General features: G+C 37.7%; 3 protein-coding genes across 3 annotated transcripts; all 3 read left to right on the top strand.

The window, feature by feature from the left end:
- Nucleotides 1-206: 206 nt before the first annotated feature.
- LOC103462796 (putative trypsin-6) lies at nucleotides 207-2015 on the top strand. The gene is made up of 6 exons (XM_008405793.2): nucleotides 207-304; nucleotides 517-703; nucleotides 786-971; nucleotides 1270-1331; nucleotides 1431-1561; nucleotides 1653-2015. Exons 1-6 carry the CDS (start codon nucleotides 268-270, stop codon nucleotides 1800-1802), a joined length of 753 nt encoding a protein of 250 aa, XP_008404015.2. The 5' UTR covers nucleotides 207-267; the 3' UTR covers nucleotides 1803-2015.
- Nucleotides 2016-9847: 7832 nt separating this feature from the next.
- On the top strand, nucleotides 9848-12363 carry LOC103462831 (anionic trypsin-2-like). The gene is given in 7 exon segments (XM_081604873.1): nucleotides 9848-9859; nucleotides 10688-10790; nucleotides 11021-11207; nucleotides 11290-11475; nucleotides 11791-11852; nucleotides 11953-12080; nucleotides 12170-12363. Coding segments are annotated over 7 exon segments (828 nt in total). The 3' UTR covers nucleotides 12320-12363.
- A 5316-nt stretch (nucleotides 12364-17679) lies between these two features.
- Nucleotides 17680-19505, top strand: LOC103462797 (snake venom serine protease rhinocerase 5-like). The gene is made up of 6 exons (XM_008405794.2): nucleotides 17680-17773; nucleotides 17985-18177; nucleotides 18260-18445; nucleotides 18769-18830; nucleotides 18932-19056; nucleotides 19150-19505. Exons 1-6 carry the CDS (start codon nucleotides 17734-17736, stop codon nucleotides 19297-19299), a joined length of 756 nt encoding a protein of 251 aa, XP_008404016.2. The 5' UTR covers nucleotides 17680-17733; the 3' UTR covers nucleotides 19300-19505.
- Nucleotides 19506-21643: the final 2138 nt, after the last annotated feature.

Raw genomic sequence — 21643 nt, 5'->3', positions numbered from 1 at the left:
GCTGCTTGTTTTGGGAAATGTTTAGTTATTAGAGAAATAAACTTTTTTCAAGTTTCTTTACAACAATGAGATGTTAAAATTCCTCTGTATGCAGATGACATTGCAGATCAGTGTATGTCCTGTGATTGGACAGATCCGTGTCTGTCCTGTGATTGGGCAGATCAGTGTCTGTGCTGTGATTGTTTTTTTTCTTTCCAGCAGGAAGATGTGAACAGAATTTAAAAGCTGCTGCAGGACTGTAGATATTCACAGGAAGCTGGACCAGCAATGGCTCTGCTGAAGGTTCTGCTGCTGCTGGGGCTGGGTGAGTCGGAAACACTGGACACACTGGAGACACTTCCACTGGTTCCAGGGAGGCTGCTGCTCTCTGTGACTCTCAAACTTCCCTCTGATTCTGTTTCATACTGAAACTAATTTGTATATAAACTGTGATGCTTTTCAATCTGTTTATCCTCTTTCTGTTCCGGCAACCATTTTTGCACCTGATTTCTGAGTAAATTTCTCCTTTTTCTTCAGGTGTTTCCGTGAACTCAGGTGTTTCTCTGCAGAAGAGAATCATTGGAGGTCGAAACTGTGATGACAAAGAGCGTCTTTATCACGTTCGGCTGGAGAGCAGGAAGGAAGAAGCAAAAATCCGCTGTGGAGGATCTCTGATTCACCCTCAGTGGATCCTGACTGCAGCTCACTGCTGGATGCCAGGATGGTAGGAAAGAGACATGAAGACAGATTTTTCTGCAGATGATCAAGTTTTCTGTATGTTCCTCATAATCTAAACTTTTCTGCAGGACTAAAGTAGCAAAGTTAAAAGTTCATCCACGGACTGCTGGGCAGCAGATTCAAGTAATCCGAAGCAGACCTGTGATTTATACTCACTTTGGCCAGCAGCATAACATCATGTTGTTGAAGCTTCAGACACCAGTATCGGATATCCCATTTCCTCAGCTACCAGACTGCAGATATCGTCTTAAAGTGTAAGTCTTTCTGTGATCATAATATGACTTCAGGTTTTCTGTCCTGCTGCCTCTGCTTCAGCACACCTGAGTCAGGTAATCCAGCCACCAGCAGAACCAGAACAGATTTAGCTCAGGTGTGTTGAGCAGAGACACACATAAAAGACACAGGACACCGTCACTGAGGACTGGAGGTGGACACTGTCAGTGGATGAAGTCCTTCATGGATTCATTTTCTGTTCTTTCATTGTTCTTCATAACAATTAATTTTCTACATTGCTATCTTGTATTTTTATATTTTCTTCCTATTGTGTTTTAGAGGTGATGTTGTTCAGCTGGCAGGAGAGGGAGGAACGACAATCAGCACCAATAATCGGCAAAGTGAGAGAAATATTGAAGTTACGAGCATAAAATATTTGCTTCTGTTTCTACAGAGAAGGTTGAGTGAAGAACATGTTTATGATTCTCGTTTCTCTACAGTGCCCACCGGTTTTGCTCGTATTCCAGCACATCTTCAGTGTGTCGACATGAATGTTGTTCAGGTTTCTCAAATCCATCAGACATATTGGCATGTATTCTATGCTCAAGCACCAAACAAGGATATATGTCTTGTAAGCTTGTTTTTTCAATATCTCTGCAATGATTTTAAGACTTTTCAGTGTTACAACATAAATAAATGTACTGATTTAAATTTTTCTACAGGGTGACGCTGGTGGAGCAGCGGTGCACAACGGCAAGATTTATGGTGTAATTTCTTTTGGTCAACCAGACTACGCATGTCAGAGACCACCTATGATCATGGATGTGTGTAAATACCTGGACTTTATAAAATACATAACTGGGATTCAATAAAACACAAACTACCATGTAATAAAAATGTTCTCATCACATTTCCTCTCGCATATAATTTTATAATTGTATCTTCATCAGTTTGAGCCCCATGTTTTTAGAATTAGAATAAATTAATCGTTTTGTTTTTTTTCTCATCTGATCTTCACCTCCCTAATGGAGCTTTCTCTTCACCTCAGAAATTAAAAATAAATCAATAAATGCATGAAAAAGAAACATTTTGACTGATTGTCTTTACATTCATGGTTCAGTTTTTTCTGTTGATATTTTCCCTGAACTGAGTCTAAAAACAAGAGTTTTAAATCACATGAAGAGGAACACCAGAAGTAATTTATTTATTCAGTTTTTGTCTTTATATCAGAAATGAATATGCAGCATCTAAACTCTGCAGCTCTGGAGTTACTATTCCTGATTTAGTTCTCAAGAACTGAAACCAGGATAACTGTTTCCGTTTTTGTTACATTCACTTTTATTTAAAGATTTATTTTAAAATAAAATTCTGTTTTCCTTCATTTCTTTAGCTCAAAAATAAACCAAACACTATTCAATGTGTCAATTATCGTGTGGTTTTAGGGTCACATGACCAGCTGTACATCAGCCAGCCATGCTGCTTAGATGGCTGCTATTCACTAGCCTAGGTAGACGCTGTCCAACGCTGCTGCAGGTAGTAGTGATGGGCAAATGAAGCATTGAAGCTTTCCAAACCTTTGCAAAAATTTTCATTACTTGATGCTTCATTCATTGTTCACTAGTGACATCTGCTGGTGAAACTGTAACAGTCTTGGCACTCAGTAGGATCATACTTCCAAAAACTGCTAAATGCACCAAGTTTTCATCAAACTCATGTTAAGAAGAATCAATAAACCCATATTTAATTGCCATATGTTTTAATTATTAAAATGATTTGTAGCCAATCTAATCCTGGTATATGTTGAACATCAGTGGATGTGTTTGGTTTTCTTTTATGTCATAGATGGATTTGACAATAAAGACATTTGTTGTTTTAGTGTCTTGGGAGTGCAGCGACTGTTGGGACATTGGCTTTTTCTTGGATTTCCAATTGGCTCTGATTCCTTATATTTGGCTACATGCTGAATTTTAGTCTTTCAACTGCATTAAATATGTTTTTGCTGTGCAAGACTGATAAATCTTTGCTGATCAGACTACAAATAGTGGAAATTTCCAGAAGGTGATAAATTGGGAGTTGGAGGGGTCAATTATATGTTATTTAAGAAGAATTTTATTGTCACTGATCAGCTCAAAGTATTCTCAGATGTCAAAGATTTTCCACTTGCTGGCTCCATTTCAGACAATAAAGTTTATTTGTGTAGCACATTTCAGGTACAATGCTGTTCAAAGATATTTATATCATAAAATCACAAAAATATAGTTAGAAAAAAACAACATAATCTACAATTGAGAAAAGCAGTAACAAACGTTACATTTTGATGAGTGTCAGTAATAAATGTAATATCTGAAGCCTGTTATGATGACTTCAACACATTTCTTCAGACAGGTAGGCACGACTTTTAATTCTGTCCAAATTATCTTCTATAAGCTGATTTAGTAATTATTTCTGACTTTTTTATGCTTTATCTTGTAAATCAGGTGGACAGAGTAATTTGAATGAATATGATTGTGACACACAGAGGTGAGTCTGATTAGTTTTGCTCACACTACCTTTTTAAAATATTTATTTATTATCCCAATGTTTCTGCTATATTTCTTGTTTTTCCTTCCAGGCTGGAAGTCTTCCTCCTTCATGTTGGCGAAAACAAGAGCAGCACCAAAGACACTTCACCATCAGTGATCACAAGACCATCCATTGCCACTTCCAATGAACTTTCAAAGCACACTTCACCTTCAGTGCAAAGTACCATGAATGTATGACCTTTGTTGTATATTGCTGTCAGTGGTGTTTTTCTGTTTTAAAATAAAAGTGATTACATACTGCAACTGGAGCTGGTTTTTGTAGCATCTAGTGTATTTTAAAATGAATTTGGGGATTGTTGATGGCCAATAGTTACTGGGGGAAAAAAGATTTTAATTGCTCTAGTGTGTTTTATTTGGCAGTAAATTGACAAAAATTTGGGTAATGAGTAAAGAGGAAGACTGGGAAGCAAACTGACAGCCGCATTGAAAAGTAGAGCCTTTATATGGGGGTTGTGCTTAACCCCTGCATCACCACATCCTACCAGTAGTATTTCAAAACTCAGATTTCTATGTTAATATATACTTTACACAGTTCTGTGTTACATTATCACGTTCATAGTGTTAATTTTTGGCAATATACACTAGTGTTGGGTAGATTAACACTGAAATGTATTTGATTTCAACTACTGTGATTGTTGAAGAGCAGTGGAAAGGCAAAGCAGCCTGGATTTTTTAAAAACATTTTTTACAATAATGTTTCTTTTGTAAGGTGTTCTGGAAATCCTGAAATGACTGAAAATTTTGTTAATATCCACTGATCCTCAATCATTCAGTACCTGCCCAAAGGTCTGAATGCCTGCTCTTTTCCAGGATGGGAGATCCAGCATCCCGCCTTCGCAGACCACCTCAGGGTTGTTGAAAATCGACAGTGAGACAAGACCTGTATTTGACATAAATTTCTTTACAATTACAGGGTTTTAAAGCAACATTTGACAAAGGCGGTGATGTTTTCTCTTTACATAATTAAAACAGCTTTATTTATATATTATACCAGCTGTATTCAGAATGCCACACTATTTATATTCTCAGGAATTTTCCCATTTTTGATTTTGTTTTTTAGTCGCTTCATTGGGATTAATCCAGAAAGGGGCACAAAAGCTGGTCATGGGAAGATGGTATCCAAAAAGACAGGAAAGACCATTTAAAATAAAAAGTGACAGTCAACGTTCAGGATTCCACCCTCATCAAAAACCTGAGGGACTTTGAGTAGCATCTCATTCAGGTTAGTTGTCATCCTTTTCTTTTCTTTGAAATTTTTCTGTTTCCATATTATTTAAGATATAAACTGTATTGTCTTTTCTTTTTCCATGTTGGACAGTGCCTTCATCTGCATCTAATAAAGTAAGTGCTACTTGGACTCTTGAAAACCATTAATGGTTCACATTTTAAAACCATTTTAATACAAGAATTCCACATTATTTCAGCCAGGTTAAATTTTAGATTTTGGAAGTCCTTTTTCATTGATTTGCTTAGTGCAGGGGTGTCCAAAGTTGGCCCTCATCCTGCATGTTTTAGTTCTCTCCCAGGTTTGACACACCTCCATCAAATGATGGCACTTTAGAGGCCTAAGGAGAACATTGACTTGCTGAGGAGGTTATTACAACCTCTAGGGAGAGAACTAAAACATGCAGGATGCCGGCCCCCGAGGACCGACTTTGGACACCCCGGGCTTAGTGATAACCAAAGCATGGATATTTATTTAAGAACTGTTTTAATGTTCATAAGATTGTAGAAGTTAATGAGTTAAACACAGTTTATGTCGCTGTAAACTGAAAGTCTTATATTTTTATTTCAGAGTTGGTGGAACTATATATTGACTCAGAAGGCGCATTTTTTACCAGTTCTCTGAGGAATGGTTTTGTGACATCTCCGAAAATGTTGGACCAATATTGCAATTAGGTGATCCACTGATGAACCTAACAGAAATGTGAGATTTATACATCTACATTCTCACCTATAAACATTGTTTAAATCATGTTGTGTCACGGCTGCTAAGCAACATAAAGCCGAGGTAGAGGCTAGGCAGCTAGCTGAAGGCTACAGCTTCGCTGCAATGCTCTCTGCCTTCGCTGGACCCCACTTCCGTAGACTGGGTTGTTTCTCAAACCCATGAAAAAATAAGCTTGAAAGGATGCAGACCCAGGAATGTTTATCGAGCTTATAGAAGTCCCAGCTCGACGTCCTTGGCCGGGGCCTGAACGCCAAAGGACTTTAATGTTTGTCATTAAATTTTTTAATCCCTTTCTTTCTCTGTCTGAGTCTCTCCAGATTGAATGTCCCATAGACATGCTAATCACACATCAAGACTAATTCAAAAATGACCAAAATAAAACACAAAATATATTAAGGTCAGCTAAATTGTCATGGTGTGAGCAAAATAACCCGAGAACTCTATGGACTGACGCTCTTATGGTTGCCTAGAGACGGACATTACGCAGCCGCGGTGAGCTGCTATCAACCCGTGTCTTTTTAAAACATCCTCAACCCGATTCTCCACCATTCTTAGAACCAAAACCTCTCAAAAAGATAGGGACGTAAGAGGGAAGACTCAAACCCCAGGCTGAACATGTTAGTGAAGACAAAAACAGTCAGTTAAAACAAATGTGTTCATCCTGGCAAAGTGTTCATTATGTCTGCATGATAGATAGAATGGATCAGGAGAGGAACTGAAGACCCGGCTAAAACCATGGGCGTCCTTCGTCTCTCAATCATCTCCTGAGGCTGATATGGTATTTTCAGGTATTTAATTTGCTATGACAGATTTAGTTTCTTATTGTGGTTTTAGTAGACTGTTATGGTTTGATAATTAGATAATCAACTATTTGCTTATTTAATGTATATTATCAGCCAAAATCATATAAATGGCCATTTAAAGAACAAATCAAACTAAGAGCTTAACAGTAAATACATAAATAGTTCCTACTTTAAAAAGATTTGTGAGGGCTTTCTGTTTTATTAATAAATGTTGACATATTAATTCAGTATTCGGTGGTGATTTAATGTGTTATTAATGTCGGACACACACCTGCTGCCCAGGGGAAATCTAGATTTGGTATAGAATAAATTATGCTAAATAAATGTATTTTGTTAATGTAGCATCTGTGCAAACAGTATACTATATTACGAAATAAAAAATGGATCATGACCAACAAGGTCAATGGACTAGTTTCTCAGAAGTCTAGATACAACTCAGGAAGGAGTAGACAGACTAGAAGTTGCAGATGTGAGTGCCTTGTATTCACAGTGATTAATTATTTACATTACAATAAGGAAAAAAAGAAATATTCAAATGGCCATATTAAAAAAAGGAAATAATACACAAAGAAAGAAATATTAAATTAACAAATCAAAAGAAAACAAATCAGCTCCACAGTTCCAGCAACAAGCCACACTATTCAGTTCATACACCCCCCCTGAACTGGGGCGGTTCAACAGGATCAGGTGAGTTGTTTAGATGGCTTGCTGCAGTTCATATACTGACAAAAGTCAGATCAGAGTGGGAACAGTTCTTTTCCATGGTTTGCAGTTCATACGCTAACAAAAGTCAGATCAGAGTGAGAACAGTTTTGTTCATGGGCTGCAGGAAGTCTCCCACCAGTCTGGTGGGGAAACCAAATCTTAACACACCACAGGTGAAATCCTTTTAGGCTCTTGAACCTGATTCTTCAGCTTACCATCGAACCTGTCCTGTACAATAAAGCAGGACCAGTCTCAAATATAATCAAAACATTCCAGCGTGCACACAAAAAAAATACAATCAGCACTCATTGCAATATGAATAATCCTAATGATCATTTTGCTAATCAATGCATTTCCAAATACATTTCTAAATTAATCTTATTCATAAAAAGTCAATAATTATGCTCCATACAAAAACAAACAATATAAAAAACATCAAGCTAGGCAAATACTTTAATAAATATTTAAGGCATCTCATTGTTCTCCAATTGTTGTTCAGAGTCGCAGTATAGCATCTGGATTGAGAACGCTAAGTCTTCATAAATGACTCACCAATTCCGCAGTTCATAAGCATACAATCGGTTTTGTTCCCTATCCCTCAGCTCACAACTGGAGACTCCTAAAGTTGGTACAATTTATCAGCATCATACAAGATTAAAGAAAAACAGAATGTTACACTCAACCGACCTGCAGCTCTGCTCTCCCAAACTCGTTCTAATCCTCCATGCTTTTCACTCCAGCTAATATACCCAGCAAATTAGCTATGGTGGTACATGTGACTCAGACGCTCAGCAATGATTGGCTGCTTAGTAAATCTCGTGAGAATTATATAATCAAACTAAACTATATAGATTTTGGAGGGCAATAGTAGCGAACCAGAAAATGGAACTCAACATTTCACTTGGGTTACATTAATATTCAGAGGTGGATTTTTTTTAACCTTCACAATTTTAATTTAACAATGAATTAAAAATTATCGTGCTTCACTTTTAGCTGCTGTATTGAGACAGGACCATAATTTCCATCTGCTAGATCAGGGCTCTGCAAGGGTTTGTTGGCTATAGTTGCCTTTATTTGGAAGTAGTTTGACAGGAAAGCGGGTAATGAGAGAGAGGGAAGACATGCGGCCTGTGACCACCACCACGATGACTAAGACCTCAATATGTGGGTTGTGCTTTGCGCCATCACAGCACCCCCTCTGGATCACTTTTTAAAAACAAATAACACTGCCATAAATATTGTTTATCTGCAGTGGCCATCCCACCCCATAAAAGTAGGGTGACATGCAGTGGTGGACGTCCCTTATTTTGATTTCTGAAAGGTGGCAACCCTATTTCTCTCAGACATCTTCCAACCATTCACAACCTGGCCGGGCCTTACCGCCACCAAGCGGATTGATAATCACAATCCTCTGCTTCTCTGAAGCTCCAGGTAACAAGATGATTGATCACTGGTGTGAAAGATGGCGTCAGCCATCCAACCCTCCTGTCGGCCACCTCCATGGCTCCATCTAGTGGTTGATGGGGAAAACTGCAAACAAAAGGAAAAACTAGTGATGGGTAGATGAGGCGTCATGTATCGTTTCGACACATAGCAAAACTGTTGATTCTGTCGATACTGTCACTCAATACTGACACCGGCTGAACATTAAAAATTCCTACAGGCAACGTAGTGATTTGATGACCTATTCTATACAATAAGATTTAAGTCTTTGTATTTTATTGAATATTATATATTGTATTATGTCATATCTTCAGTTAAATTTAAAATATATTTATTGACAAAACTTCTCCTGTAGAAAAAAATGAAGTAAACACTACATTTACAGCGAACCCTTTTCTTAGGGGATGCGTTCTGAAAATAACTCGTGATAGGCAAAATCCATGAAGTAGTTACCTTTTAGTTTTTACAGTTATTACACAGCATAAATAAATACTCTACATTGAAACCAAATAACAAAACCTGTTTTCAGATCAGCGGATGTGCGTGTTCATCAATCGGGCCTTAATGTGATCCGGAGTCATTTCATTACAGCTTGTCCTCCAACCTGCCCCGCGAGACTCACAGCTGTTTCTACGGCAGAGCAATGGATCTCGTCAAACGAGCCTCCGGTCAGGTTTTGCTGCCTCTGGCCACAGTTTATTTCCAGCTGGCATTCAAAGTTTCAGTTTCCATCTCCTGAATGGTCAATCTGTATTAAATACCGTAACGTTATTGGCGCTCAGGTAGAGAAGTGCGGAGACTGTTTTTACCAATTATACGGTCAATCAGGACGCAGAACACTCTGGGGAAAAAAACTGCACAAAAAAATCTGCGAAACAGCGAGACCACAAAAGGTGAACCGCGTTATAGCGAGGGGTCACTGTATATTAAATAATTTATAAAAAGCAACTGAGCAATTTGTAGAATGGCTGCATATCTGAGTTTATCTAGGTGTATCTGGGGCTTCATTCTCATGACTGGCCTTATAATGCTTCAACATTGAAAAGGTGGATTTATTTAAATAAGACAGTTTAGTCAAACATATGTGACACTTAATCTGCAGAACAAAATATGAAAGTAAACTAAGAGTCCATTTCAGCTGAATTTGTATTCAGATAGATCAAGTAGAAACTGACAAGAACCAGAGGAAACAACAAAAATGAAAACAAATTTATTTTCCAATATAAGATCAAAATGGACTCACACTACTGCGGAAACCTTTTGTTTGAAGCTGCTCTGTAGTTGACGCTGTAAAAGATCAAGAATTCATTTGGCAAATGCATTTGACAGATTAACAGATTCGCTTCCTTATAAACAGTTTGGCATGTTAATGTCATTTCGAAACAGTTCCTGCATTGGTCACATGACTTGCAGAAACCAATACGCACACCGACATGGGTTTTGGTGTATGGGCTTGAGACATGCGCCGACGCATCGGTGTTCCCGGACACATCACTAGGAAAAAAAACCCACAAACAAAACCAAAAAACCCAGATCCTAACACAGTTAAAATTTTACCACGGGTTTCTTTTAAATATGTTTTAAAAATTCAGAAATGTTTTCATTTAATTGTGTGAATTTCTGTTGGTTTAAATGTTTTGCTATAATTTGCATTGACAACAAATGCAAATGCTCTTCACTACACAGCACTTATATTGTTCTTTTCCAAAATAAAAGAAACACACCGTTTTCTGCTTTCAGATGTGAATTCTTGTAGATTGGAAACCAAACAGTTTTTTCTTTTAAAAATACCTTCCATCAACCTAAAAACAAAGATGAGTTGCCCTTTCTTCAAAAAATCAGTTTTATTTAATCAAGTTTAAAATACAGGTTTCTCTTGAGCAAAACTCACTGCAAGCTCGTGCACTTAAAAACAGAAAATTACAAATTATTTTTAGTTTACTTTCTAGTTAAAATCTCTTAGTTCACTTGAGATAAAGCAAAACTGATTTACAAGTAACTTTGAATCAAAATATATGAGCTGCTTGTTTTGAGTCAATACCTTAATATTGATGAAAAAGTTCTTGTTTAATTGGTTGTTTATTTCAGTTATAAGAAGGGAAAATGTTTAGTTATTAGTGAAATAATCTTGTCATTATAACAACTTTTTACAAGTTTCTTTAGAATTATGATATGTAAAAGTTTCTCTGTATGCAGATGACAGCACAGATCAGTGTCTGACCTGTGATTGGACAGATCAGTGTCTGTCCTGTGATTGGTGTCTTTATTTCCAGCAGGAAGTTGTGAACAGAGTTTAAAAGCTGCTCCAGGACTGCAAACATTCACAGGAAGCTGGACCAGCAAAGGCTCTGCTGAAGGTTCTGCTGCTGCTGCTGGGTAAGTCGGAAACACTGGAGACACTGGGGACACTGGAGACACTTCCTCTGGTTCCAGGGAGGCTGCTGCTCTCTGTGACTCTCAAACTTCCCTCTGATTCTGTTTCAGACTGAAACTTCTTTGTATATAATCTGTGATGCTTTTTAATCTTTAACTGTCTATCCTCTTTCTGTTCCAGCAACTATGTTTGCACCTGATTTCTGAGTAAAGTCCTACATTTTCTTTTTCAGGTGTTTCAGTGAACTCAGGTGTTTCTCTGCAGAAGAGAATCATTGGAGGTCGAAACTGTGAAAACACTGAGCGTCTTTATCATGTTCGGCTGGAGAGCAGCATGGGTGATGCAAAACTCCGCTGTGGAGGATCTCTGATCCACCCTGAGTGGATCCTGACTGCAGCTCACTGCTGGAAGCCAGGATGGTAGGAAAGAGAAATGAAGATACTTTTATCTGCAGATGATCAGGTTTTCTGTCTGTTCAATAAAATCTAACATTTTCTACAGGACTTTTGCAGTAATGTTAAAAGTTCATCCACGGACGGTTATACATTACAATCAGGTAATCTGACATGATCCTGTGATTTATACTCATGGCGACCACCAGCATGATATCATGTTGCTGAAGCTTCATACACCAGTAACAAATGTCCCAGTTGTTCAGCTACCAGACTGCAGGCATCGTCTTAAAGTGTAAGTCTTTCTCTGATCAAAAACATGACTTCAGGTTTTCTGTCTCCAGTCCTCCAGTCCTGCTCCTCTGCTTCAGCACACCTGAGTAAGGTAATCAGGCCACCAGCAAAACCAGAACCCGTTTAGCTCAAGTGTGTTGGACCAGAGACACATGTAAAGGACACAGAACACCGTCACTGAGGACTGGAGGTGGACACTCCTGTGTCAGAGGACTATGTCCTTCATGGATTTATTTTCTGCTCTTTCATTGTTCTTCATAGAAATTTTCTACATTATTTCATTGTATTTTTACATTTTATTCTTATTGTGTGTTAGAGGCGATGTTGTTCAACTGGCAGGAAAGGGAGCAATGACAACCAGGCTCAATAATCAGCGATGTGAGAGAAATATTGAAGTTATTGAATAAAATCTTTGTTTCTGTTTCTACAGAGAAGGTCGAGTGAAGAACATGTTTAGGATTCTCTTGTTTCTCTACAGTGCCCCCCGGTACTCCTATTCCAGCACATCTTCAATGTGTCGACATGAATGTTGTTGCTGTTTCCCAAATCCATCAGACGTATGGGCATATATTCTATACTGGAGAACCAAACAAGGATATATGTCGTGTAAGTTGTTTCTTTAATATCTCTCTGCAGCAATAAGACTTTTCTGTGTTACAACATAAATAAATATATCAATTTACATTTTTTTACAGGGTGACTATGGTGGAGCAGCGGTGCACAACGGCATGATTTATGGTGTGATTTCTTTTGGTGGACCAGTCTATGCATGTCAGAGACCACCTATTATCATAGATGTGTGTAAATACCTTGACTGGATAAGATACACAACTGGTATTCAATAAAACACAAACACCCATTAAATAAAATGCTCAAATTTCCTCTTGCATGTAATTTTATCATTTTTACTTCATCAGTTTGATCCACGTTTGTAGAATTAGATTAAATTCCTTGCTTTGTTTTTTTCTCACCTGATATTCACCTCCCTAATGGAGTTTCTCTTCACCTCAAAAGGAAAAATAAATCAATAAATGCATGAAAAAGAAACATTTCCTGGCTGATTGTCTTTACAGTCATGGTTCAGTTTATTCAGTTGATATTTTCCCTGAACTGAGTCTAAAAACATGAGTTTTAAATCATATCAAGAGGAGCAACAGAAGTAATTTATTTATTCTGTTTTTGTCTTTATTTTACATCAGAAATGAACATGCAGCATCTAAACTCTGCAGCTCTGGATTTACTATTCCTGATTTATTTCTAGAGAACTTTAAACTGCAACACGACCAAAGAGCTCTGCGCAAAAATAATGAAACAAGTCACATAATACAACAATTAACAAATCATAAAATCCTAACAATGTAAAAAATAATAAAAATGTCACATGTTTAATGACATAAAGGAAATACAGAGTCAAATTACTAAAAACAATTGAAAAATCCAAATCTGTAATAAAAGTTTTTGGAAAATCTTTTTAAAGGTGTAAAACCAATTAATGGTATCTTCTGTTTGACGCAAATGTATCATCAAAATGATAGAAAATATTCTAGTCTTGCAGTTACATTTAATGTTAACTTTTTGTAAGGTAGGTAAGGTAATTTTATTTATATAGAATATTTTCAGCAACAAGGGAATTCAAAGTGCTTTACATGAGTTAAAAGGAAATACAAACAAAACAACAAACCAAAGGAAAGAAACAAAGACAAAGGCAAAACAAAGACACAAGTGAAGGCCATGACATGAAAGTGCCATGAAATGATATCGCTGACACACCAGGCAAAGATCAATAGAGGTGTTGTTAATTGAGGATTGATGTCCTTAGGAGCGGGGTGGGGAGGGAAGAGTGTTGTGTTTACATATCTTCAAGGAGATTGGAAATATGCAGTCCTTCCAAGGCCAATTGGGGAAAGCCAATTCAGAAACAGAATACCTTAGGTCAGAAAGATTATAAATTTCAATCTTCCCTAAAGTCTCTCCAATACATCTAAGAAAAGACAGTCCATTGGTCCATAACAGAGTGTTCCTTATGAATTTCTTGTAACATTTCTTGTCTATAAAATCACAAGAGTCATAGTTTCTTTTAGATGAATATATAATCATGTCTCTAATTAGTCAAATCACAGACTGTTACTTGATGGTTTGTCTAGTTACTCCACACCACTAATCCTCATCCCTTCTCCCTAGTTTCCTCTTGGTTTCTTCATGCCTCTGGTTTGGGTTTATTTTTGTTCCCTGAAGTTTTTTTTTTTAAATTAAATCTACAACAGAACTCTTATGTCTCTTGCCTGCTGCATTTGGGTCCACACTTTAACTACACACATCATGACAGATGGCGGAAATGCATTGGATTATAATGCCATTCTGTTTGGAATGAATATGTAATCTGTATCAGTGTATAGTATGATGTAGTAATGACCAATTTAGTGGTTTGTGCGCGTTTACAAAATAAAAACCCATATAAACACAAGAAAATGGCTTTTTGAAAATGAACAGCTTTCCACTGCCTGCTGTTCATGAAATGGGTTATATATAATGCATGGTCTGAGGTACTAACAGGCAGAGTTTCAGTCATGAAATATATTTGGAGCCTCAGTGTGCAGAAGGTTGTGAAGACGAGATCCTACCTGTGAGACACAGAGTGAACTTAGTTCCTGTAATTTGTTTGTCAAGCAAAATGTGTAGTTCAGGACATATTTGACATATTTAATGCAATATGGTTTCATGTGGCATATTGTAAAGAATCAAACAGCAAGGCTGCAGACAGTAAAACAAATAAATGGTTATTATACTCTCTATGTTTAAGTCACATTCATGCAGCAGGTTAAGGTCTAGCTCAATATGTTCAAGATTATTTTATTACAGCAGTGGGACCAAGTCATGTCTCAAGTATGAAACTTTGAATTTCAAGTCTTTTGAATCTTTTTAAAAACAATGTTGCAATTATATGTAAAAGGCAAATAATTGATTGTGTCCTTTATAAAATCTGTATTTATGTCAAATCTTGATAAAATGGGCAGATGAACAAGGAGATTAAAATCACAATTTTAAAATGACCAATTTCACATCTTGGTATTGATAAAGACATGTTTCATGAATAAAGTTTGTTAGAATCACTAACCAAGACACAAGTTGTTGTAGTTCATCCATTTTCCTCTCTGTCCACCACCCAGGTCTGTTTACCAATTTCAGGACTCGACTAAAATCCCAGCATCATTACCTTGAGAGATAATGAGCTTTGGTTTAATATAAAACAGGCTTTAATGCAGAAAATGATCAAATGTTTCCATGTCATCCAAATGGAGCAGATGAAGAGTAACATTCATCGTCCAGCTGAGCTCCACTCAGCTCACCTTAGGGGAGACACCAAGTGAAGCAAAGATTGTAGAGCAAGTTCTGCTTTATTTTCTCCTCATTCTGCTTCCTCTCTAAGGTGTTTCTTAACTTCATCAGTTTTTCTTTATGTGTGACTGTTGTCAATCTTAAATGTTGTGGTTATGTCAGCCTGTGGCCATGTATGTGAGCAGATTTTAGTGTTGTGTGATACTTACGCAGTCTTTCCTTGTAGATGTCATAATAAATGTGCAGTTGAGCTTTACATCATTTCCGTTCGACCCCACGGCAGAAACAGTTCAGTCTTGCAGATTGAACTGTTTGTGCATTTCTCCATGGAGATTTCTTCCTATCAGTCACAACTTTCACTTTAATGGGGGCAATGGAATGAATAATTTCTGAAAATTTGCACTGAAAATTATTTACCAACTTATCTACATCATTATAGCTTAAGGGCGAGGAAGAAGAGTAGATTTGATTAAATGTTTCTGCTGTGTTTTCTGTGAAAATACGTTTTGTGATAGTAGCTGTTTGTCCAGGTTAACGGATAAAGAACTGTCAAAGATATCAGCAAAGCGATCCGACAGGGCGACATCCATTACAGAGACATTGGAAATATTCACACCCTTACTGATAACCAGGTCCAGTGTGTGTCCATGAGTGTGTGTTGCTTGGTTGACATGTTAGACCAAAACTCTCTAATATAGTAAGTAGCTCTTTTGCCCCTCGGTTTGGGGGTTGTAAACATAAATGTTGAAATCACCGACAATTATTAAACAATCATAATCAATGCGTATGAGAAACAGAAGCTCATTGAAGTCCGTAAAGAAATTTTCCACATATGTTGGAGTTTTGTATAGAGTTAGTGTCAAAGTTCGTTTGTGGCCTTTTACCTCGATTCCAAGATACTCAAAAGACGTAAAATTACCCAATGAGATTTTACTACAGTTTATTGTATTCTTAAATATTGAAGAAAAATGAAAGAAAACTTGGTGAAATTTTTTTTTACAAAATGTTTCGTAACTTTCCTCATATTCAAATGTTTACCTGTATTTGATCAGTATCTCAGATAACTGTTTTTTACTTGGGTCAAATGTTTTGGGTTTTCTTCCATAAACTTAGGATTGATTGACTGACATACTTCCTTTTTTGAGAAAAATATACACATGCAGGCATATTCTCCCATCTTGTTTTACTACCTCTATGTGCCATTAGCAGGTGAACTTCTACTTTAGCTGGTTCTGGTCTGCTCTGCATCCCCAGAACCAGAACCAAACAAGCAGAAGCAACTTTCAGCTTCTATGCACCACAAATTTGGAACAAACTCCCAGAAAATTGTAAAACAGTTGAAACACTGGGTGTCTTTAAATCTCGACTAAAATCATATCTGTTTAGAGTTGGATTTGAAACATAATCAATTACTAATTTATCAATGGCATTTGACTTAATGTAATCTTTTGATTGTTGATTCTGTTACATGACTTTGTGTTTTTGTGTTTGTTATGATGTAAAGCACTTTGAAATGGCTTGCTGCTGAAATTTGCTAATCAAATAAAATTTGATTTGATTTGTTTTACCATGGAATAAATGCATAACATGTCCCCTATATTGTTTCTTGAAGAGACAGATAATATTTGCTTTATCTCTAAATAAACTGGACTGGTTACAAACCATTAGCAGTATTAATAGTTTAATCTTTTGTGACAAACTCCATAAACGTGCCGAGGCCTTTGTATTCAAACATGTTCAGCCTGTAACTGTGTACGTGTGAGGAGATGAAACAGAGAAAAGACAAAGAGTCCTTTTGTCCATAACAGAGTGTTCCTTATGAATTTCTTGTAACATTTCTTGACTATAAAATTACAAGATTTATAGTTTATTTTACGAAGGACATTTAGTTTCATTAGTTATTTTGTTTTTCACAATGTGGCATCAGGGCTTTTTTGTATTGATGTTTGCCCTTTACTTGAACTTTGTTAGCACATTAGCTCCACTTTATACTAAACTAACTTTTAGCCACATAAAACCGATATTTTATTTTCTTCGATTAGCAGACGAATATATAATCACGTCTCTAATTATTTTAAATGTTGTGGCACAGTTTGAGACTTTTGCTAATAAAATGTGTCACTTTGACACTTAGTGCTGCTGTTCAGCCTCTTGTGTTCACAAATGTATCAAATCACTCAAGAAAAACTGTAAAAGAAATAGAGTCAGGGGTGGTGAAAGAGGTCTGTGTCTTAAATAAAAAGAGTCACATCAGTTAATATTATCCCACAGTTTTCCTTTAAATGTGTTTTAAAAATCTGAATATTTTGCATTTAATAGGCTGAATTTCTGTGAGTTAAAATTTTTTGTTGCAATTTGCATTTACAACAAATTCAAATGCTCTTCACCACCCAGCACTGTAATACTGATCTTTTCAAAATTAAAGAAGCAAACCATTTTCTGTTTCTAAAGTGGACCATTTTCACAGCTCATCAATAAATGAAATGATTCTATTTTCTGGAGCAAAGGCAGATGTGAATTCTTGTTGATTGGAAACCAAACAGTTTTTTCTTAAAAAAAATCAACCAATTATTTTTAGTTTATTGCCTTCACTTGAGATAAGGTAAAAATAACTTACAAGTAACTTTGCAGCAAAATATATGAGCTGCTTGTTTTTAGTCAATTTCTTAACATTGATGAAAAAGATCTTGTTTCATTGGCTGATCATTTAATTTATAGTAGGGGGAAATGTTTAGTTATTAGAGAAATAAACCTTTGTCAAATTTCTTTAGAATGATGAGATGTTAAAGTTCCTCTGTAAGCAGATGACAGCGCAGATCAGTGTCCGTCCTGTGATTGGTGGGTTTCTTTCCAGCAGGAAGTTGTGAACAACATTTAAAAACTGCTGCAGGACTGCAGACATTCACAGGAAGCTGGACCAGCAATGGCTCTGCTGAAGGTTCTGCTGCTGCTACTGGGGCTGGGTGAGTCGGAAACACTGGAGACACTTCCACTGGTTCCAGGGAGGCTGCTGCTCTCTGTGCCTCTCAAACTTCCCTCCGATTCTGTTTCAGAATGAAACTTCTTTGCATAGAAACTCTGATGCTTTTTAATCTTTTACTGTTTATCCTCTTTCTGTTCCTGCAGCCATGTTTGCACCTGATTTTTGAGTAAAGTCCTCCTTTTTTTCTTCAGGTGTTTCAGTGAACTCAGATGTTTCTCTGCAGAAGAGAATGATTGGAGGTAAAAACTGTGATAACGCAGAGCGTCTTTATCATGTTCGGCTGGAGTTCATGAGAGGTAATAGAAAGTTTGTTTGTGGAGGATCTCTGATCCACTCTTGGTGGATCCTGACTACAACTCACTGCTGGAAGTTTTTGCCAGGATGGTAGGAAAGAGACAAAAAGACAGTTTTATCTGCAGATGATCAAATTTTCTGTGTGTTCATTATAATTTAACCTTTTCTGCAGGACAAACATAGTAAAGTTAAGAGTTCATCCATCAGGTGCTGGGGAGCAGAGTCAGGTAATCCAACAAGCTCCTGAGATTTATACTCATGGCGACCAACACCATAGCATTATGTTGCTGAAGCTTAATATACCAGTAACAGATGTCCAACCTGCTCAGCTACCAAACTGCAAAAATCGTCTTAAAGTGTAAGTCTTTCTCTGATCATAACATAACTTCAGGTTTTCTGTGCTGCTCCTCCAGTCCTGTTGCCTCTGCTTCAGCACACCTGAGTCTGGTAATTAGGCCACCAGCAGAACCAGAACCCGTTTAGCACAGGTGTGACACATGAGACATGAGACACATGTAAAGGACGCAGGACACCATTATTGAGGACTGGAGGTGGACACTCCTGTGTCAGTGGATGAAGTCCTTCATAGATTTATTTTCTGTTCTTTCATTGTTCTTCATAACAATTGATTTTCTACATTGTTATCGTGTATTTTTACATTTTATATTTATTGCGTTTTAGAGGCAATGTTGTTCAGCTGGCAGGATATGGAACGACGACAACCGCACACACTAATCAGCAAAGTGAGAAAAATATTGGAGTTATGAGAATAAAATCTTTGTTTCTGTTTCTACAGAGAAGGTCGAGTGAAGAACATATTTATGATTCTCATGTTTCTCTACAGTACCCGCTGTTGCTAATCCATCACTTCTTCAGTGTGTCAACATGAATATTGCTAAGTTTTCCGGTTTCATCCCGATATATGGCCATGTATTCTATGTTAACGCACCCAAAAAATACATATGTTATGTAAGTTTGTTTCTACAATATTTCTCTGCAGCGATTAGAAGACTTTTCTGTTTTACAACATAAATAAATATATTGCTATGACTTTTTGCACAGGCTGACTATGGTGGAGCAGCGGTGTACAACGACATGATTTATGGTGTGATTTCTGTTGGTCACCCACACTCCGCATGTCAGAGTCCAGCTGCAATCATTGATGTGTGTGAATACATGGACTGGATAAAACAAAAAACTGGGATTCAATAAAACACAAACTACCATGAAATAAAATTCTCATCAAATTTCCTCTCACATATAATTTTATAATTGTATCTTCATCAGTTTGATCCACATGTTTGTACAATTAGAATAAATTGTTTTGTTTTTTCTCACCTGATCTTCACCTCCTTAATGGAGTTTTCTCTTCACCTCAGAAATGAAAAATAAATCAATAAATGCATGAAAAAGAAACATTTCCTTGCTGATTGTCTTTACATTCGTGGTTCAGTTTGTTCAGTTTGTATTTTCCCTGAACTTAGTCTAAAAACATGAGTTTTAAATCACATAAAGAGGAACACCAGAAGTTATTTATTTAGTTTTTGTCTTTATTTTACATCAGAAATGAATACGCAGCATCTACACTCTGCAGCTCTGGAGTTACTATTCCTGATTTAGTTCTAGAGAACTTTAAACTGCAACACAACCAAAGAGCTGTGCACAAAAATAACTAAACAGAAGTCACATAATACAACAATTAACAAATAATAAAACCCTAATAACTTAAAAGTAATAAAAACATCACATGTTTAATGACACAAAGGAAACCCAAAGTTAAACTATTAAAAACAATTTAAAATAAAAATCTGTAATGAAAAAAGTTTTAAGAAAATCTTTTTAAAGATGCAAAACTAATTAATGGTATCTTCTGTTTGACACAAATGTACCATAAAAATGATAGAAAATATTCTTATTTTGCAGTTAAATTTTAATCTTTTTATAAGGTCACATAAGTTATAAAAAGAGTTTTCTTAAAAGCATTTATTCTATGACGTTTAGACACCAGGTGTCTAATCATCTTCCCCCATGGGTCCCAAAGCGAAATTTGGTTTTCGGGCCCTCAAGTCCAGCTAATAATGTGGACTGGCTGCAATCAGCAGCTTGATCATTAGATTATTCACACACCTGCTATAAACTTATTGCATCTTTAGCAGTGCTGTTTACATTATATACTTGTATAATAGGATACATTTATTGGCCAATTGATCAACCTTATCGGAACCAATCAACCAGTTGATTTCTGGGCGCCGATTTCCTTAATTTTGGGGGATTGTGATTGGTCGATACTTACATGTGAAACCCATCTAATCTTATCTTCATCAGCAAAGTTTTAAAAATAAGCCTCTGTCCTTTTCTGCTCTGCAGTGAGAGGTTTGACCAACAGACCGGTCCACCAGGTCAGGTCTACACATTTACAGTTAACAATATTCAGCCCACTGTTGCAACTCTGTGATTTTCTTGGTATATTTAGCAGTATTTCAGACAATAAAAAACAAAACAAAGAATTCATATCATCCATCCATCCATTTTCTTCCGCTTATCCGGGGTCGGGTCGCGGGGGCAGCAGCTTCAGAAGGGAGGCCCAAACTTCCTTCTCCCCAGCCACTTCTTCCAGCTCCTCCGGGGAAATCCCAAGGCGTTCCCAGGCCAGCCGAGAGACATAGTCCCTCCAGCGTGTCCTGGGTCTTCCCCGAGGCCTCTTCCCTGTGGGTCGTGCCCGGAACACCTCACCAGGGAGGCGTCCAGGAGGCATCCTTACCAGATGCCCGAGCCACTTCAACTGGCTCCTCTCGACGTGGAGGAGCAGCGGCTCTATTTTGAGTCCCTCCCGGATGACTGAGCTTCTCACCCTATCTCTAAGGGAGAGCCCAGCCACCCTGCGGAAGAAACCCATTTCGGCCGCTTGTACCCGTGATCTCGTTCTTTCAGTCATGACCCAAAGCTCATGATCATAGATGAGGGTGGGAAAGTAGATCGACCGGTAAATCGAGAGCTTCGCTTTTTGGCTCAGCTTTCTCTTCACCACGACGGACCGGTACAACGCCCGCTTCACGGTAGACGCTGCCCCAATACGCCAGTCGATCTTCCGCTCCCTTCTTCCCTCATTCGTGAACAAGATCCCCAGATACTTTAACTCCTCCACTTGAGGCAGGACGTTCCCCCTGACCCGGAGACGGCACTCTACCCTTTTCCGGCTCAAGACCATGGCCTCAGATTTGGAGGCACTGAGCCTCATCCCAGCCGCTTCACACTCGGCAGCGAACCGCTCCAGTGAGAACTGCAGATCACGTTCCGATGAAGCCAAAAAGACCACATCATCCGCAAAAAGCAGAGATGTGATCCTAAGGCCACCAAATGAGAGTTGAAACTCCGTCTCACAGGAGACTCCGCCAGACGTTCCCAGCAGACCCTCACTACACGTTTGGGCCTGCCAGGTCTGACCGGCTTCCTCCCCCACCACCGGAGCCAACTCACCACCAGGTAGTGGTCAGTGGACAGCTCCGCACCTCTCTTCACCCGAGTGTCCAAGACATACGGCCGCAAATCCAATGAG

The sequence above is a fragment of the Poecilia reticulata genome, chromosome 3 (genome assembly GCF_904066995.2).
Source record: "Poecilia reticulata chromosome 3, P_reticulata-male-v2, whole genome shotgun sequence".
NCBI classification, from domain to species: domain Eukaryota; kingdom Metazoa; phylum Chordata; class Actinopteri; order Cyprinodontiformes; family Poeciliidae; genus Poecilia; species Poecilia reticulata.
The sequence above is the reverse complement of the archived record's forward strand: the minus strand, read 5'-3'. Positions and strand labels throughout refer to the sequence as shown.

What these genes read in the sequence shown, in the direction of transcription:
- LOC103462796 (XM_008405793.2), top strand. Translation starts at nt 268, where the DNA reads ATGGCTCTGCTGAAGGTTCTGCTGCTGCTGGGGCTGG. An exon ending in CAGCACCAATAATCGGCAAA is followed by an intron (nt 1,332 to 1,430) that starts GTGAGAGAAATA and finishes GTTTCTCTACAG; the next exon opens with TGCCCACCGGTTTTGCTCGT. An exon ending in CAAACAAGGATATATGTCTT is followed by an intron (nt 1,562 to 1,652) that starts GTAAGCTTGTTT and finishes ATTTTTCTACAG; the next exon opens with GGTGACGCTGGTGGAGCAGC.
- LOC103462797 (XM_008405794.2), top strand. Translation starts at nt 17,734, where the DNA reads ATGGCTCTGCTGAAGGTTCTGCTGCTGCTACTGGGGCTGG. An exon ending in CGCACACACTAATCAGCAAA is followed by an intron (nt 18,831 to 18,931) that starts GTGAGAAAAATA and finishes GTTTCTCTACAG; the next exon opens with TACCCGCTGTTGCTAATCCA. An exon ending in CCAAAAAATACATATGTTAT is followed by an intron (nt 19,057 to 19,149) that starts GTAAGTTTGTTT and finishes CTTTTTGCACAG; the next exon opens with GCTGACTATGGTGGAGCAGC.